General features: G+C 42.9%; 4 protein-coding genes and 2 long non-coding RNA genes across 10 annotated transcripts; 1 reads left to right on the forward strand and 5 right to left on the reverse strand.

Moving 5' to 3' along the window:
• Positions 1 to 210: 210 nt before the first annotated feature.
• Positions 211 to 1,486, reverse strand: LOC126319991 (uncharacterized). Its single transcript, XM_049993727.1, has 6 exons — positions 1,400 to 1,486; positions 1,231 to 1,291; positions 1,057 to 1,160; positions 930 to 973; positions 775 to 850; positions 211 to 710 (listed from the first exon to the last, which is right to left on the reverse strand). The coding sequence occupies exons 1-6, from the start codon at positions 1,404 to 1,406 to the stop codon at positions 211 to 213; spliced, it is 792 nt and encodes a 263-aa protein (XP_049849684.1). The 5' UTR covers positions 1,407 to 1,486.
• Positions 1,486 to 3,639, reverse strand: LOC126319890 (phosphatidylethanolamine-binding protein 1-like). Its single transcript, XM_049993594.1, has 5 exons — positions 3,320 to 3,639; positions 2,417 to 3,187; positions 2,206 to 2,337; positions 1,989 to 2,113; positions 1,486 to 1,921 (listed from the first exon to the last, which is right to left on the reverse strand). Exons 2-5 carry the CDS (start codon positions 2,747 to 2,749, stop codon positions 1,561 to 1,563), a joined length of 951 nt encoding a protein of 316 aa, XP_049849551.1. The 5' UTR covers positions 2,750 to 3,187; positions 3,320 to 3,639; the 3' UTR covers positions 1,486 to 1,560.
• Positions 3,640 to 3,708: 69 nt separating this feature from the next.
• LOC126319889 (uncharacterized) lies at positions 3,709 to 9,071 on the reverse strand. Of its 4 annotated transcripts, XM_049993591.1 has the most exons (7): positions 5,721 to 6,009; positions 5,476 to 5,649; positions 5,215 to 5,259; positions 5,107 to 5,136; positions 4,603 to 5,037; positions 4,056 to 4,483; positions 3,709 to 3,977 (listed from the first exon to the last, which is right to left on the reverse strand). In XM_049993591.1, the coding sequence occupies exons 1-7, from the start codon at positions 5,986 to 5,988 to the stop codon at positions 3,885 to 3,887; spliced, it is 1,473 nt and encodes a 490-aa protein (XP_049849548.1). In that variant the 5' UTR covers positions 5,989 to 6,009; the 3' UTR covers positions 3,709 to 3,884. The 4 variants fall into 4 exon arrangements, 3 of the variants coding, with proteins under 3 accessions (XP_049849548.1, XP_049849547.1, XP_049849549.1); XM_049993590.1 differs by lacking the exon at positions 5,107 to 5,136 and having other exon boundaries at positions 5,721 to 5,959; XM_049993592.1 differs by lacking the exons at positions 3,709 to 3,977; positions 4,056 to 4,483 and having other exon boundaries at positions 5,000 to 5,136; positions 5,721 to 5,959.
• Positions 9,072 to 9,350: 279 nt separating this feature from the next.
• LOC126319891 (uncharacterized) lies at positions 9,351 to 10,384 on the reverse strand. The gene is made up of 3 exons (XR_007557768.1): positions 10,303 to 10,384; positions 9,870 to 9,979; positions 9,351 to 9,675 (listed from the first exon to the last, which is right to left on the reverse strand). It is a non-coding gene; the product is annotated as an uncharacterized LOC126319891 (long non-coding RNA).
• An 86-nt stretch (positions 10,385 to 10,470) lies between these two features.
• On the forward strand, positions 10,471 to 12,350 carry LOC126319892 (uncharacterized). The gene is made up of 2 exons (XR_007557769.1): positions 10,471 to 10,749; positions 10,999 to 12,350. It is a non-coding gene; the product is annotated as an uncharacterized LOC126319892 (long non-coding RNA).
• A 557-nt stretch (positions 12,351 to 12,907) lies between these two features.
• On the reverse strand, positions 12,908 to 15,266 carry LOC126319893 (pre-mRNA-splicing factor 38A-like). Of its 2 annotated transcripts, XM_049993596.1 has the most exons (3): positions 15,046 to 15,266; positions 14,497 to 14,530; positions 12,908 to 14,417 (listed from the first exon to the last, which is right to left on the reverse strand). In XM_049993596.1, exon 3 carries the CDS (start codon positions 14,358 to 14,360, stop codon positions 13,104 to 13,106), a length of 1,257 nt encoding a protein of 418 aa, XP_049849553.1. In that variant the 5' UTR covers positions 14,361 to 14,417; positions 14,497 to 14,530; positions 15,046 to 15,266; the 3' UTR covers positions 12,908 to 13,103. The 2 variants fall into 2 exon arrangements, with proteins under 2 accessions (XP_049849553.1, XP_049849552.1); XM_049993595.1 differs by having other exon boundaries at positions 12,908 to 14,530.
• Positions 15,267 to 17,444: the final 2,178 nt, after the last annotated feature.

Below are 17,444 nucleotides of genomic sequence, written 5' to 3' on the forward strand. Positions count from 1 at the left end.
ATAACACCGCATCGTGTGCATTCTTCTCAGTTGGTCAGGAGGTTCTTTTGACGGGATACCGCATTTTGAATGTGATACGATAGTGCGCAAGGTCGTCACGTGTAAAACAGTCCACAATGTCCGTATCTCGGTATAACAATTCTGTAGGGTTATTTTTCGCTGCTGGCGCGACGAATTTAACATTTATTGGCACATGGCGTATCCAAATTTTCACGCGGTTCTTTTAATGATATGGAGTCCAGAATTTGTTTCGACGATATCGCTTAATTCACCTATTTTTAGCTTGAAGGCAGCTCGTTCGAACTGCTCGTGCATAGTTTTTTGTTTGATAAATCCTAAATCCCCACCTCTGGGGGCACTCGAACAATCGCTAAATTTAGAGGCCAATGTAGCAAAATCTGCTTCTTCATTTTGAAGTAGTCTCAAATACTCCTTGATGATAGAGTAGGCGTCTTGCTTAGACCTTGTAATCTGAGCCTGTCTCCAAGAGGCAGGACGTCGAGATTGCGCATGTTTGACCAAAATGTGTGAGGCTCGAATAGATTCTTGAGGGGAAGTCAATAATAGACTTTCAATGTGAGCAGGAGGAAGACCAGAGCAGAAACTGAACGTTCGTGATGTATCTTGACCACATTGAATTCTTGAGTTTTCAACGAGAGGCACAGGAACGTAGCTTGACACTTTGGTGTCGTTTAAGAAGGTTCCATATGCTGAAAAGAAAAAAATGTTGAGGATCTATTGGTGTCATATTGTGTGTTGTGCATACACGCGTACCGGATTGAAGATCGATGAGGTAAAATTGTTGGCTGTATTTATGAAAGCAAATGGCGGTATTTTGCCGACTTACTGACTTTGGTTGGAGGCGGTAATATATGCGATATAAAGGAGAATTAGTAATTTAGCAAAAAACCTGGAATTTGAATCGGTACCTTATGATCGCTTGGGAAGGTAGGATTAAAAGGTTTAGGTTGTCCTGTTGTTGAAAGGTGTATTTGTAGGTAAAAGGCGTGGGCGTGAAAAAGGAGCGTAGGCATGAGAAAAGAGGAGCACACATACCAATAATCCAAGTGGAACTATTTTCAAGTTTTACACATTGAATAGGATTTTGGTTCATCAAGGTGACAATATAGCACTGAATTGATGAGGGCGGAACAGCGGCCCTTTTGCGAGTTCAGAGGGTGAGGGCGAGGTGAAACAAGGAAGAGGGTAAATAAATGAAAAAAAACGTACCAAAGAGGTGCAGTGAAAGGTTTATTTCGATCAGTTTGCGGCGAGCAAGTGGGATGAACAGCTGAATTAAGCGTGTGGTTTTTTTATGGCATTGCCATTCCCTTCGGTATTAGTAAGAGACTTATTGAGACAGTGAGACAATGAACAAAGTGTGGGAGAAAATTCGTACGGTCCATATCCAAAACCAAGCTATAGTTTTAGTTCAATGGTAAATTCGCCGAGTTGAACTAGTGAAATTTATACAAGCGCCTCGTCGGTGGCCCAAAAAAAAATTGAAATTTATTTTTGTATAGATACAATTAAATTTCTATCCGTGCGGAAAATGGACTATCACATGTATTGATACTGTCTTTTGACAATAGGCCGTCTCAGTTGGTAGTCTTTGAAATTGACCTTTGGCTCGAGCATGTTCCAGGCTTTGTAGATCTCAGAAACCGTTTCGTTGTATTCACATCGATAAAACGCAAGGCCTTTCGGGCTTAGTTTGTATCGTTTGATCCAATCTCGAACATCGAATATGCGATTCGACGGATCCGACATGCTAAGGTTTTCATCAAAATTTGTTTCTCCATCGAGCTGTTTTAGCAGCAAAAAGATATACCGATGTTTTCCAGTTTCAGAGGGAGGGGCACTAGGGAGATAGTCGGCCAAGATGCGTCCCTTTTCGATAGAGTTTCCAGGAATATTGACGCTTTGAACAAAAAATGAGCTGATGGAAGACAAAATAAAGATTTACGCAACTCCATTATATTCCGTACATTGTGTAATGGTTAAACTGATCAGTCGGGGATTTTTTGAACGGAATATCAGGATCCGTCATCAAAATAGTCCAATATGATTCTCGGCTAGGAGAGCAGAATGTCACACTCGGTTTTTCTCTTACCTGCGAATACGTATTAAGCAGATATCGTCTCAATCAAATAGATGTAACCGCAATTCGGTCTTAAAGATTTATTATGCAGAACATTTTTGTACCTCTTCCGGTTTTAATATGTTTCCGCGGTAGACGATACGCTCATCTGGGTATTGCACGCACAGATTGACAGATGGAGTGAACGAATCAATCACATCTGGAATGACGCCCCAGTATTTTGCCAATTTTCGCGTCTATAGGATTAAATATAGAATTCTGATTTAATGAAACTTCTAGTAATTAATTTAACCTTTCCCAAATACCGAGATGTACCTCTACTCCAAGTTTCTGTTTTCTGTATTCTTTATTGCTTAATCTCCTTTCATCCCATTCCTGGGGTGGTGGGTAGATAGATACGAGCTTATGAACAAGAGCATGTGACTTTGAAATTTTCTTTTTTTTACTGGGTAATCGCTGATTTTGAATCAAATACTTTAATGTCTGAGATGTCAGTGGTCTAAGTTGCGATTGACGTTCCTTGGTCCGCTCCTGACGCCTGAGACGCCTCGAATGAATAAGCTGCGGCCTAGACATTTTTGGGGCAGTACAATAAAATTGAACTTTACCAGCCAAACACTGTAATGTAGCCTTCGCGAGTGACAACATCGTATTTTTGGTGACTTCGACCAACTACGGTTGATTGCGCAAATTTGAGGCCCCTAATGTGTGAAAACCGTAAGAAATTATTTTAAAAATAATTGGTGCTGATAAATGATAAATGACCAAGATTCGTTGTCCATGTACACGCTATTACTTGAGTGTACATGAGTTAGATGCACACAAAAAGTAGCCGTGCCATCGCTTACTACCCCCGGACTTGAGGCCTTGGACGTATTAAATAATGACCCCATTTTTTACCCTCAGCAGTAGTCCAACCGGCACAAACGAATATTGCCTGTCTCAACTTTCCTGCACGCTCTAGAACCAGTAAAACCTGCTTTCCTTGTATAAGCGTAATAACTTCGGCAAGCGAATATACCGGTCAACCCGCGCCTATGTCTCATTGTTAATGTGCTTGATACAGCCAAGTTGTGTGCCGGCTCCCTATAAGAACCTCTTTTGTTGTTAAATCACACTTTTAAATTATCGACATAAAAATCTTTCAGGTCTTGCATTTCAATGCACTTTCCTATTGCGTATCTGTCAAAATGAATAACCACGCGGATGTAGACATACAAGACGATGACAGCATCGATGAACCCATAGTCTCCGAATCAAAGGGGCCTAATCTTGTTCGCAAAACTCTCTATAGCACGCTCCAATACATGACCTGTGCACACAATTGGCTGACTCAAAAGGCTGTACCACTTGTCAAGACGGTGACAAAACCATTCTTCGGCCTACTTTGGTATTTTTCTACCCTAGCCATTGTTCTGTATTTACCTCTACACCAAACCATATCTTATGATGTTGGTCAGGCCTACGCTACGCAACAATTTTTGCAAGAATCTGAAAAACTAAACAGCGGCACAAAACCTCGAATAAAGTAACCTTGTCTATCTCGTACTTGACCTAGTCGTTTATTTTTTATCATCTTTGGCGCTTAAAAAACCGTTTTTTCCCTCTCATTTTGTACTTCTCTCTGTACGCTTAGTGACTACGATCTAATCTACTAATCATACAGACTGTTTATTTGCGCCATGTTTTCTCAGTCCGTGCTAGAGATGTCAGCTAAAGACTAGCTCAATTTCAACCTCTATACTTATAAGAATTTGGTCAAAACTAACAAATTTTTTTTGCCCTACCAGCAGGCCGTGCTGGTAAGTCTATCTTTCATTTCAACAACGGCCAAATTCAGCATATCTAGGTAGGTTACTAGTTCAACCGACTTTCCCTTTTTTAAATAGTCATGATTGTTTCTGAATTAGTTACAGCTAAAGTGTATTGAACTTTCAACTAATGAACGACGTACGCATTGCCTTGTACTTGCTATGAATGGTAGCCTACGAATTGCACGACCAGATAACCCTTCTGAACAAATGGCCACTTTCGTCAGCAAGTCTTTCTCCGTATCGCTGGCCATCTTCGATAAATAGTCTCCTTGCGCCCCCCCATTTACATAAATGATACCACGTTTTAATAGTTCGCTCACGCATGAACTCAAGATTTCATGCCTCGCTTTGACGCCTGGTGGACCAATATACTGAACTATGTCTGCTCGATCTAAAAAAGCTTGATCGATAGCTTCTGTAATGTTTGACGTTGTCAAAATCATTACATTGGGTATCGATTTCAGCCGATCCAGTTCTGTAAGCATGGCATTTACAGCCCTTAGTGCGTCTGAGGGTTCAGAACCGCTCACAGCTCTTGTTCGAGCAGCTGTCAAACTTTCAACTTCATCTGGTTGTTGTGATAGACAAAAAAAAATCATTACTACCCTGCAAAAAAAGTCAACTATCCTCGCATCCTATGGTCGTTCAATGCAAGGGTGCTATCTGAGTTGGAAGGTGTGACCATACCAATGAGCACGCAAACGAATCTCTGGCGATCCTCTGTCAATTCTCGGATGTTTCGAAACACTTTCATGACGAGTTTGCCGCTCTCGCTAAACCACTTGGAAAAGAGAGAATGTGCATTAATTTCGATCAGTTGAAACTCGCGAAATTGGTTGCAAAATCGTATTGACAAACGGTGCGCTAGGGCCTTACACAAAGATGTTTTTCCGGTTCCTGGTGGACCGTGGAGCAACACCACGCGATTCCACGTCACAATTTGGCTGTCGACTTGCATCAGTGTAAATGTCAACGCTGTGGATGCATAGCTCATTAAATAATTTTTGACAGAAAACTCAAAGAGAAGACTTTCCCATAGTCCATGGAGGGACAGACTGGGAAGCGGTAAAATATTTAAAGAAGCGACGTCGTCGTTTTCATCGATTTGTTCGGCCGGTTCATCTGTCAAAAAAAAAGGGGGGCATGTAAGAAACAAAGTGAAAAAGCATCACTTGTTTTGTCACTACGAACCAGTTTGCAAACAAAATACAAAAATATTGACTGTTTAAAGAACTGTGTCAGAGGAAAAAAAGCTGAAAAAATGTTGCAGCCCTCTTGATTTCTTAATTCGCAACGTACGGTTCACCCCGTCTAGCTTCACTGATATGGGAAGTGGGACTACATCTGAAATATAAGAAAGAGTAGCTTTATACGTGAGATTTGTGCAAAAGCGGCTATTGTGTTGACCTTGTTCAAAAGTTTGTGCCGTTATTTAAAAGCACATCATGACATGTCATCTAAAAAACGGCGGACTGATGGGTCTTAATGTATGCCGGAACATTTCTAGACAACATGGGCTTGTATCAAATCAATAAGCTGATGTTAAGAATAGTAGTGTACCCTCGTCTGCATCAATTCTGATTTCTTTGACGTTTTTTTTGATGACTTCGTTTGTCGTTTTGGAGTGGTCAAAGAGTCCGAGACATTCAATGATAGTGTGTTCTATGTACTGGCGTACGGCTGCCTCCACCAATGCAAAGTTGACGGGAATTTGGTCAAACAGGCACACCTCCACTGCATTTGTTCAGATCAGCGTTAAATCGAGTTCACCATGCGAAGTTTCTTCACACAGGAGAAATACATACCATAGAGTTCTTTTTCAGCTGAGTCTTTCCGCGTTCTCTTACTGGATTGCATTTCAGCGTTCAGGTGCCGAAGTGTCTGAAGGTTCGAGACAGGAGCCCGTCGACTTTCTGAAGTAGGCCAAAATACGCCGAGGCAGAGAGCAGACGAATGGTGTTGAATGAGCGAGATAAAATCGGTGTCCAAATTGTTATTTTTTTTATAAAAAGGCCCGCTTCGAGATGATAGAGTCGCCGGAGATGCACAGCACGTGGGCATAGCGCTGAGCATTTGAAGTGTTGACGGCGTTATTTATCGCGCGTTACAGCTTATTTTTTTAGCGACAAATAGAACTTTTTTGACTTACAGAGCTTTGTCGATGATGTTATAACTTTACAGGTGTTTCTAGAGCAAACGGGCATTTTCTGTTGCCAAACGCACGACCGGTTCTAATGGCGCCAATGGACGAGGCAAACGTGGGTGTCTGCGTATGCGACGTCGCCTGCGCGAGTTACCCTGTTTGTCGAAGAGACTTGGATTTATCATAGCCTTCTTATGACTTTGTGCCTTCCGGAGCCGCCCGAAATGACGATCAGGGAGTCTTCTTGCAAAAGATGTAGAGCATCCAAAAAATCTTTGTGAGATATGCTTTGATGGCTTTTGACTTGAAGGAGAGTGGCAAACAGATTTTCTTCAGGAATGCTGTCTGCTGGATAGGATCGAATTAACTCAATGAGGCTTACCATGAGCTCTTTTATTTTCTTCTCGTAGCTTGCGCCGTGTCCAGTAAAAAGCAGGTCCATGTCTAGTCGCCCAGTAGTAGGGTCGATCGCAGCTCGATAGGTAGCCACGCGCATCAATCGAACGGCCTCCAGTACGTCCTCTTTGACAACGGTTTGAGCAAGTCGCATGCGCGCAAGCGATTCGCTGATGCGTATGAGCGATTCGAGCTGTCGAGTGGTAGCAGTGATATGATGGTGAGACGCATATTCCGAACGCATGTCAACGTAGGCTTTGACGAGCGACTCGGAGGCCTCATCCGAAAGCAGTGGCTGAGAAACGAGCTTTGCATATCTAATGTACCGGCAAAGAAATTTGAATGGTAAAATTGGCAAAGAGGAGACGGCAGGGCTTTGGTCGGCGGCGGCCGTAACGGCTATATCATTTGTGTGTGCGTCAGTCTGACACCGTTCTCTAGAGGCATTGATGTGTTTTTCAAAGTACAATGATACGATATGTTTTGCCAGCTTGGTGTCTTGCTCTCGATCTGGCTGGTCCAAAATCAAATATATCAGGTCGAACCTAGACAAAATGGTCGGCGGAAGCTGGATGTTTTCTACCACCGACAGCCTCTTATTGTACCGCGATTCCCGTGGATTGGCGCTGGCCAGGATGGAGGTTCGAGCGTTCAACGTCGCCACGATTCCGCACTTGGCTACGCTCACGGTTTGTTGTTCCATGGCCTCGTGCAAAACCGACCGAGTGCTGTCGCTCATCTTGTCAAATTCATCGATGCAACAAAGGCCGCCGTCGCTGAGAGTCAGCGCGCCGCTCTCCAAAACGGCCTCGTGCGTGTCTGGGTCCTTGGTGATGTAGGCGGTCAATCCTACCGCGCTGCTGCCCTTCCCGGACGAGAAGATGCCACGCGGGGCCAAATTGTGTGCGTATTGGAGCAATTGAGACTTGCTCGTTCCAGGGTCCCCGCAAAGTAAAATGTTGATTTCGGAGCGAAACTTCCCGGTTGATGCTTCAGCAAAGTTCTTATTTGTACCTCCGAACAGCTGACACAGTATCCCCTTTTTGACGTCTTCCATCATCCAAATGTTGGGCGCAAAGGATTTAACTAAAAGCTGGTAGATGTCCTCGCGTCGAGAAACTCGAATGAATTCCTGTTCGTGAGGCAGCAAATCCGCGCCATCGCAATCGCTTAAATTGGCCGCATCGCCGATTTTTTCAGACAGCGGCGAGTTGAATGAACTCAGGGTCTGAAGGGCTGAAATGGGCAGTTCGCCACTCATGCTCTGACTCGCTGCTTCCAATTCTCCATTTCTCCTTCCAATCTTCTGAAAATGCAAGACGTCAATGTACGTCTTGTAAATATGCTTGATGCTCCTCTGTGACGCGGATTGTCGAGCCGGGGTCGCCCGGTATATCCCCGTCAACAGCACCTTGTCCCCCGGACACACGTAATCCACCAATGTGTCGTGCACGATCAGCTGCACACTCTGAGGGGTTGAACCGTCTGGAATGACCTCCGACAGCTCTTGCAGCCTTATGATTTGCTTGTCTTCAAACAGCGACCGATTGTGAATCAGTGAAAATGTCAGGCGGCCCTTGCAAATCGAGCACCGTATCGGCTCAGAAATGCGTCCCCGCTCGATATCTCTCCACAGCTGATTCGAGCACTCCGAACATTCAAAAAAAGCACGGCGAATGTCAGGAATGATTTGGCTCGAGCGTATGACCATTCCTCTGACCGATATGAGTTGGTCAATGTTCATTGGGTCAAGTTCGCAAATCGAACACGTCTTGTCTAAGTGAAACGGCCGGACTTGTAAGTGACACTCCTCAGACAGGGGATCTGCCACAAACGCATTTCCAATATGCGAAATCACCATATCCATTATTGGAATCAGTTCCTGTGGATAGCACAGGAGGTTTGAATGCAGCCGAAGATCAAACTGACGCAAATGATCGCAATCTAGATCCAAAAACGTCGATTCGGTTCGAACTGCCTGAATGAAGATCAAAACAAGTCAGGAAAGAGAAACTTGTACGAGCGTTACAAAAAATTCATTTTCGTAGCTGCAAAGCCATCTAACTACTCGTCTTTTGATGCTGGTTTATTTCTAGCCCTACGCCTTATCGCGCACGTTAAATCCTCGCCAGTATCACGTCTGTGTTACCCTCCCAATTACGTGCCTGCTCAATGCGTTGCAAGTAATAGGGCTGTCGATCCATTTTGCAAAAGCCCTTTATAAAACCACAAAAGGCCTTAAATACATCTTTTGTTGTCACTAATGTACCCCAGATATAGCTTGTTAATTGGTCCGTTGCCTTCACTCCCTCAGCCCCTTCCGATTCACGATCGCCCTGTCGGCGAATTCTGCTGTTTTCATCGCAGGAGTCTACGCCTCCACGAAGTGCCTCCTCAAGTTGCTTCAGAGACCGGTCTATGTGTTCTAGTCTATCTTGAGGAAAGCTCAATGGCGACGGCCTATGATTTTCTGTCAACCTGTCCGTGTTATCTTGGTCCACAAAACTGGATGATTCATAGATCCTACCATCCTGTTCGAACTCTAAAGCTGACATAAGGGAAAGGATACGGTTGCGAACTACTCCCACTCATGATCGAAAGAGAATGAGGAGTGTATCAGAAAAATCATTTGACAAATTGTTTTTTTGTATTTCGACAGTTTATTGGAACAGTCAAAAAAACATTCGGCATTGGCTTTGTGCTTTAGCTAAAGAAAAAACCAGCCTTTTCAGTCTCGCCGTTGAGAGTCGTCAACCAGTTTGAAATCAGTCCTGCAAAATCGCTTTTATTGGGTGTGATGACAAACAGAAAATCGACTGCTGAAATTACAAAAAAAAGTAATCGTGACTCAAGTGAAAAAAAACAATATTAAGTCAGCGGGTTGGTTAATTGTCCATCCAGTAAGCGGTATCATTTATTTATATGGATTGCGCCTTAATTATTCCTTATTCTCATCCTTGACAATAGTTGTGACGTGGCCTCGGTGATCGGTTACATCAACGAGTGACACGAGTGTGTACAGCGAAGAGTTGTTGTTCTTCTGGTCATCGCTAAAGCGTTTTGATAGCCGAACACGAACTCGATGAGGTATTGAACGAATTCCATTTTTCCAAACAAATCTGTTGACGGATGTGTCAATTCGAACATCATGTGTAAACATGGTGCGTTGAGCAAAACGACGGATTTCGCGCATGGCGCGTGGAGCACGCTTTTTGAAGGGTCTATAAGACCATCAGGGAAAGTACAATTAAATATCGAAAATTTTCGCAATTAGTCAATATTCAGATATCTGCATGCTACACACACTTATTAAAAAAACTTATAAACGGCGGATCGTCAAAAAGATAATGGTGTGCTAGACTGATATCAGAATTCTTATCTCCGGCGGAAGCCTGCAAGTACTCTGCAAACGTACATTCCATTGATACGTCTATGAAGGTTGATAGTGTATTCTCGGGCAACGGGAAGACGCTTGCTCGAAGCTTTTTTTTTCTTTGATGCGTCTCTCATCTCTTTTTACTTGTTCTACGGAATTTTAAGCCAAGAGAAAAGTTAGCATAAGAGAGTCGATTTAATCAAATGGTATTGGTAAAAACATATGATGATCCTAAAAGTCACCTAATCTGGAAGATAAGATTCCTGTGTTTGCTACATAGGCCTTATAATCACAAAAACGGTGCTTATATTACTATGCAATGAACGACACGTGATGGAGACTTCATAAAGGAGTTCGGACGTCGACAGGATCTTTTGGGATACAAGGCAGTCAAGGAGATTGTCCCCTTAATCAATAGAGTCGAATTTGTCTGTTCGACCATATTCTGAGTTTAGTGTCGGTGGATACTTACAATAGGCGATAGAGAGGGGGGATTTCAGTAAACTGAAGGACAGGGAAAATAGAGTAGTGAGACGACGATTCCCAGAACCGAGTAAATAATACAAAGTATTTTTTTTTTTAAATTCAGTTGTTTAAAAAATAGACTGAATTTTTACTATCTGACCTGCAATTTAGACAGTTTGAGGCTGCTTACGATAAACGGGCATCAAAAATTTGTCATCCGCTTTGTTCGTAATATAGCAATGGTATTCGAACAAGTCCTTTGGGCCTGTGGTGTTATTTTGCAAACGGATTTAAAACATCTTCTATAGCTGCTGCGTGACAGCAACAGTCTATTAGGTTCATAAAGTGGTGTTGTATCGAGTCAAAAACAGTTTTATCGTAGCCTTGCATCGCTTATTGCACATGCAAAAATATACACCCACACAAGGCATGAAATACAGCCGGAGAGCATTTGGTATGCCAAATAGTGAGTACTTTATTTCACAAATTTAGAGAGATAGCGCAATTGTGACCAATTTACGCCGAGTATGGCTTTTTCCATTGCACTGCACCGATCTGGCTATATTTACTCTCAGGGTGTCACTTTTTTGGTTCGAGGATTGTCTCATTCGCTTATACGCAGTGTTGAATTTAGCTTGAAATTGTCTAAAAACGACTTTTTTGACTGACCGAAATCCTTTTGTGTTTACCGTCCGCGTTTTAGAGGTTATGAATACCCGACATCGATCTGACGCAGGCTGTAATTTTAAAGGAACGTTATGGCTTGGAATTGTCAACTCAAATACCAGGGTTCAAACACAAAAATGAGCGTCTTCCGAGTTAAAATAGGGTCATCAGCAGTTTTATGATGTTTTGCTAAAAAATTCCTGGTTCGCAATCAACACTTGATTGAAATGATTCATTGCGGTCGAGTATAGAGGTTAACTGTACTAAACCAGACCCGAGCATGACGTCGGTGGATGCATTCTATACGTATTTGAAATGCTATAGTAAACGCTTGTGTTAAAAATATGCCAAACTGCATCAATGAGTTGGCCAAAATGAGTATCTCGTGCGCTCAACAAAAAGCTGCTCGCGTTCGGGATGCTGAAAAAAACTTCTCTGCGATTCATGCATATGACGAATTGACTGAAATAACAGCAACGTAGAGTTAAAGAATATATTACAAGACATGTAATTACCGTCAAAAATGGTCACATAGACGGATTGTGTATGCTTGTTTCCTCTGGTTTTTTCTATAGCAAAAAAAAACAAGGTTACCCAGTAGAAGAAAATGAGGCCAGTATTTGAGAGGAATAAACACGAGATTTTCCCAAACAGCCATGCGTTCAGCTTACAGCATTGCGTTTTAGATGGATGCTTGGTCTTTAACTTTTTCTGCTAACAACAAATAGGCCCGAATGAGGTTTGACAAGTAGGTAATCATTAGCGAATCTTGAATCGAATTGGCAAATATTGTATCGAAAGACTGGCTTCGAGTTGGGATCAGAGAAAGTGTGTATTGTAAAAAGCGTGCCAATTCGGAATCAAATGGGATCTTTCCATTGATCATGAGGTCGATGTGATCGATGATGCGCTGCATTATGCTGTAAACTCTATCTAAGGTGATTTCTATATTCGCCAGATCGGAAAGAGTGTTTGGTTTTTTACTTCTGCTTTGCTGCATAAAAGTGTTGATCGCCACCAGGTCGATTTTAGAAACAAGATAGTTGTTCTGAATAGGCATATATTGCTTCTGTACCGGCTCCCTATTACCGAATTCAATAGACATGCAATAGTATGTATTAACACTTAGGTGTCCTGAAAGCAGATCAGTTTCAACGACAAGATGAACTGGTGGCAAGGTCATCTCTCTAGATATGAGTTCGTCGATCGAAATATTCGAAGGACGTATAGGGGACGTAGAGTAGTATCCGACAACTTTAGAATCCGGGTTTGTTCTCTTGCTTAGACTCACCATGTTTTTGTGAAATTCATGGTTCATGAGCAACTGTTCGAGTCACCATTCAAAAAAAATTATCCATTAGTCATATAGAAACATTGCTTAGGTCTGAAGTGTTCTTTAGTTCTCTGAGCTATTGCTTGCCTCGCCCGATTCATTTTTTAAAGTGATCCGATGCCTGCCTTGTTTCCAATGTGTAACAGGTACAAAGCAAATACGTGCCTGCTCGTTGTCGCTATGAATTATAGGAAAGCAGTCTTGAATTTCAACGACCCTCATATTTTCATCGATGTTACCCAACAACGTGCCGATTACTCGGTCATTTTCTCTGGGGCGGCGAACATAATGGTTCGCGATACTAAAGATGACAAGGGGATGAATCACACACCGAATGTATGGCATCATACTTGTAGATAGGTATAGGTTATCCATATTGTGTATACTACCCTTAGACGAGTTGATAAAAATGTATTCGTCAAAGCAGCTTATCAAAATTCTTGATATCGGCGCTCTTCAAGAGCACACAAAAAAAAAATAGCAGAATCAAATTCTTTTTTGATAACTTCAAGGATATATAAATGCCCTGTCTCAAAGACCCAATCCTTCCACTATGGTGCAGGTGTTATGTTTTATTGATATTACAGCACATCATGCAGTACATTAGGCTGAGATCAAGTGGCTACACGCAGAAAGTGTTCAGGAGCCAACATGATAAATGTAGAACAGATCTAAAACATTTTCTCTGCAACGTAAGGACAGTTTCAACACTAGTTCGGCGACTTGTTTTTAGCTACAGTTCATTTGGTGATGATCGTTACTATAGAACATAACTTGAAAATACTACCCTACCTAGATGGTGAGCTGAACTATAGTTTTTCCAATGGTTTTAAACCTATACGAGTTCTCAATTCATTTGTTTCTTCAAGGGTTAGAGTTCTGGGACCGCCAGACTCGGATGTGGATTGATCCTCTAGAGATTGTTCGTCTTTAATATTTTTACTTTTATTTTTGTTTGTCTCTTCTTCTGAATCAATATCGAGTTTTCCACTAGCTCTTAAAGCCTTTAATTCTTTGTATTCATCTGAACCAGACCTGTCTGGTGAAGTGTAAGAAAAGCGGTCATGGTGGTCTTGCCTCTTGGTTCGTTTGTGGCGGTTATCTATGCTTTCTGGGGGTAAATAATGCCTACTTCTGAAAGAGTGATCTTGTTGAGCCTTAGAGCTTGAATTTGAATAGGATGCTTTGGCTCTTTTATTGTGAGGGAAATTAGGATTAACGGATCGGTCGCCCAATCTCCTTCTGGGCGGACTGGAACTTGGCGACCGATCGTCTAATCTCCTTCTAGGTGGACTGGAACTCGGCGACCGATCACCTAATCTCCTCCTGGGTGGACTGGAACTCGGCGACCGATCGTCTAATCTCCTCCTGGGTGGACTGGAACTCGGCGACCGATCACCCAATCTCCTCCTGGGTGGACTGGAACTCGGCGACCGATCACCCAATCTCCTCCTGGGTGGACTGGAACTCGGCGACCGATCGTCCAATCTCCTCCTGGGTGGACTGGAACTCGGCGACCGATCGCCTAATCTCCTCCTGGGTGGACTGGAACTCGGCGACCGATCGCCTAATCTCCTCCTGGGTGGACTGAAACTCGGCGACCGATCGCCTAATCTCCTCCTGGGTGGACTGGAACTCGGCGACCGATCGCCTAATCTCCTCCTGGGTGGACTGGAACTCGGTGATTGGTCGTCCAATTTTCTCCTACCGAGGCTCTTTTTAGGTGAAAAATGACCGAAATCCTCTGATGCGTCTTTATCAAAGCTTTTTTCTTCAAGATCGTCTTGACCGTAGTCCTGCAATTCCGCATCCAGGAGGCTTGGACGTTGTTTTGGAAGCAAATTTCTCTCAACCAATGCATGTCTAAGCATAAGCCTCGGCAACGTCGTGTCGAAAACCCTTTCTTCGTGCAAAAGCTGATCGATAAAATTATCAATATATTCTATTGAAAAGCTGCCATCGAGGTGGCGCAACTTAAATTTGCGATTATCAGGATAGAGCCGCTCTAGACATCTGTAAATTTCGACACTTGTACCTGTAAGACGAAGATAAAATGCACCAAGCATTCGAACGTAACGAAAATGTTCTTCTTGTATGAAGGCTTGTATGATGTCGTCCGGGGGCTGAATCATAAGGAGTTTGAGTAAAAGACAGATAAAAGGAGAGACGTATCGATGAGTACCAAATGTTCCACCTGCGTACTTAAGTTGCATAGCGCGGCCAACAAGATCAGCAACTGGCCACAGGTAACACAGACAACCATTGAAATTTCAAGAATAAAGCCAACAGAGATATTTTTCGATACGTTTTAAAAGTAAGTACATATTGTTACTCGTAAGCTGAGGGATAAATACGCTTCTCTCGTTAAAAGACAGAATCAAGCTGTTTGTGTACGAAACAAAAAGCAATCTCTACCACAAAATGTCTGAGCATGCAGCCAGTCATTGCACACATGCCAAAACAATGTTTCTAATAACTTAATGTGTAAAATTCAATAGAGTACGCTGAATGGAAACAAATCCGAATTGCGCGTCTAGGCGGGGAGAGACTTGGCATTCACATATAAGAGGCCCATATAGTAACACACTTCGACAAACAGCATTATCCCAACCTCAAAACTAGTCGCGGCAAACTCATTAAACTAACATGTGAAACTACGGTATGGAAAATTTGGGACCGCAATACGCTCGTTGATGAAATAGCTGCTTCTTCAAAAAGGTAAAGTGATCCGCCACACAGACAGCTCCGTACCATTCAGTCCAAAGCATTGCTCCTTCCAATACTTACTGGCAAATATTCGGTCTCTCACAATGCGCTCAATTAGATTCTGTGGGTTAGTTCCATGGACGCTTTTGACACCAGGGTCAACCTTGTAAGCCATTCACCCGTATTGTGAATTTTGTTGTATCTAACTACAAACGACGAAGACATTCTAAAAAAAATTCACTCTAAATACTAATAATTTTACGCAGATTTCAGATATTCAGACGTTAGATCTTTGATAAATACCTATATACATTTTATTTGTTGGTACATAATAGCCTGACTCAAAGTTCACCTAAGTGCCTGCTTCAGGGGTATTTTTGGTGACGGTAGAGCCCCGATCTTGTAACTTGACGTGATATCGTGACGCCTTCAATTCCGCCAAGCAGTCGGCCAATTTCCTTTCTTCTAGGAGTAATTGTTCATACAGCTTTCGACGCTCCGCCAATCTTTCTGATTTTAATTTCTCTTTTATCAGATACTTCTCAGCTGACTCGTCCTTTCGCTTTTCGGCCTGCGCCTCGAGAAGTCTCGTATGCCGTAAGTTCGCAGCCGCGCGTCGTTCAAGTGCAGCCTTTCGTTCTTGTTCAACCTTCTGCTGGTGTACCAGCTGCCTCTTGGCTTTTTCTAGACGCCGCAGAGACATCTTTTTTTGCTCGCGTATTCTGGCATTTCGAACCCGGCCTGTCGAGCACTTAGTTCGCGCTTGATTGAACACTAACAAAATCGTCAAGAGTCACGTAATACATGTATTTCGATTAAAGGATAAAGGTCTCTACCTAGGTTTTGTCTTATAAAATTGTGTGCTAAGAACATAATATAATTTTCCGTATTGGGGTAAAACAGGGATAGAACTGATGATAAGTTTTTTTTTTGCAATATGTAACATTTTTTGTCTAATAGTTTGTTCTGCGTGTGGCTTAGACAAAAACTTGCAAGGTACTTGTTGCTGTCTGTAGACATCTAGAACCCTCCAGCTCCTAGGAAATTTGTTCATATACCCTTCGCTTTTGATTCCAGATCAATAATTATATTGTATTGCCATTGGAATTGTATGAACAGAAATACGTTTTTGAAACGAACTGTGATTGCATGTGTCCCTTTGTATTTTTCTCTTCTCCTTTTCGATGCCTTTAACGTACCGGATGTACAAAATCTTCGTGATATGACGACACAGTGCCGTTTAAGACGTCGGACTATTTTTGATATATACACATTTTGCATACAACATATGCGTTGTGTTAACTCATCTTTTCGTAGGCGATTTTAGTAGGCTGACCATCTCTAGTGCATAGATTGCTCCCTCGTCTGTTAACCGTTTGTTAGATATGTTGACGTCGTCTGAGAGTATACAACATAGTATAACGTTGAAAATACGCTTTGATGAAGGCCAAGTCGAGCGTGAAAAGTTGATGAAGTTCTCCTTCTCTATCACAGTCAAGGAGGTGTGTGATATCATTTCGAAGAAGTTCAACCTACAGTCGGATGGCTATGGTTTATTTGCGATACACCAGAACAATTCCTCGCAAGGACATTGGCTGAAGCCGAATACGGCAGTTCGAGCAACAGAATTGCGACAAAACGTACGGAGCTGATTGAGTAGAGAGAGCACCTTGAGGCCTCTATTTGAAGAAGTTGGGTTTGTGGGAGGCGCCGCGTTCTAGGCCGCGTACCGGCGTAGAGAGTGACGGATGAGGTAGAGTTTCTTTACTGCTTTTGCAGATTACCGTGATTAATGTGTTGGGCTTTGTGCTTTTTAGAGTCTGGTCAAGTACAAGCAGCTCTACCGGGCGCTGAGAGTGAGAACAAAAGACGGATCCGATAAAACCGTCATGATTGATGACAGTGCATTGGTGGAGTCGATTCTATACACTATTTGCAAAAAAGTAAGAATTTTGAATCCAGATCTCTATGGTTTGAAGGCGAATTCGGGTATCGTAGACAAACCTTGTAGATTTCACCCTGCCGCGTTCGACGCGCTGACGCCTTCTTTTTCGCAAAAAGGGAGTGATTGGTTGATCAATAGCCAGACGCTTCACGAACAGGGCATTCACGATAACTCTTACCTTTTCCTGGCAAAGCGCCTCTACTTCCGAGACCACAACATTGACACCAGCGATCCGGTACAGCTAAATTTGTTGTATGCACATGTACGTACCTTTACGGGGCGCGCGACACAGCGGCGCCTTTGGTCGGTCGAGAGTGGGTGTGTAGACTGTTTGTTGACGCCGTCGTTGCCGTAGTGTAAGGAGGATGTTCTGTCTGGAAAGTACATGTTGTCGAGGGATCAGGTGGTCCAGCTGACTGCGTTTATGATTCAAGTTGACCAAGGGAGTTACAGCGAGTCGAAGAAGCAAATTGCTATTGCTGAACAGCATCTCCCGGCG

This window comes from Schistocerca gregaria, unplaced genomic scaffold (genome assembly GCF_023897955.1).
Source record: "Schistocerca gregaria isolate iqSchGreg1 unplaced genomic scaffold, iqSchGreg1.2 ptg000691l, whole genome shotgun sequence".
NCBI lineage: Eukaryota > Metazoa > Arthropoda > Insecta > Orthoptera > Acrididae > Schistocerca > Schistocerca gregaria.

Bases quoted from the DNA above. Each gene is read 5' to 3' on its own strand.
- LOC126319991 (XM_049993727.1), bottom strand. The intron at 1,161-1,230 runs GTACGTTTTTTT...AACTCGCAAAAG, and splicing joins CCTTTCACTGCACCTCTTTG to GGCCGCTGTTCCGCCCTCAT. The intron at 711-774 runs GTACGCGTGTAT...TTTTCTTTTCAG, and splicing joins CCTCATCGATCTTCAATCCG to CATATGGAACCTTCTTAAAC.
- LOC126319890 (XM_049993594.1), bottom strand. From the start codon at position 2,749: ATGTTGTCACTCGCGAAGGCTACATTACAGTGTTTGGCTGGTAAAGTT. The intron at 2,338-2,416 runs GTACATCTCGGT...TTAATCCTATAG, and splicing joins AACAGAAACTTGGAGTAGAG to ACGCGAAAATTGGCAAAATA. The intron at 1,922-1,988 runs GTACGGAATATA...TTTTGTTCAAAG, and splicing joins CAGTTTAACCATTACACAAT to CGTCAATATTCCTGGAAACT.
- LOC126319889 (XM_049993591.1), bottom strand. From the start codon at position 5,988: ATGCTCAGCGCTATGCCCACGTGCTGTGCATCTCCGGCGACTCTATCA. The intron at 5,260-5,475 runs GTACACTACTAT...CTTATATTTCAG, and splicing joins CAGAATTGATGCAGACGAGG to ATGTAGTCCCACTTCCCATA. The intron at 4,484-4,602 runs GTATGGTCACAC...CACAACAACCAG, and splicing joins ATTCGTTTGCGTGCTCATTG to ATGAAGTTGAAAGTTTGACA.
- LOC126319893 (XM_049993595.1), bottom strand. From the start codon at position 15,175: ATGGCTTACAAGGTTGACCCTGGTGTCAAAAGCGTCCATGGAACTAAC. The intron at 14,531-15,045 runs GTACGGAGCTGT...ACCTGTGGCCAG, and splicing joins GCAATGCTTTGGACTGAATG to TTGCTGATCTTGTTGGCCGC.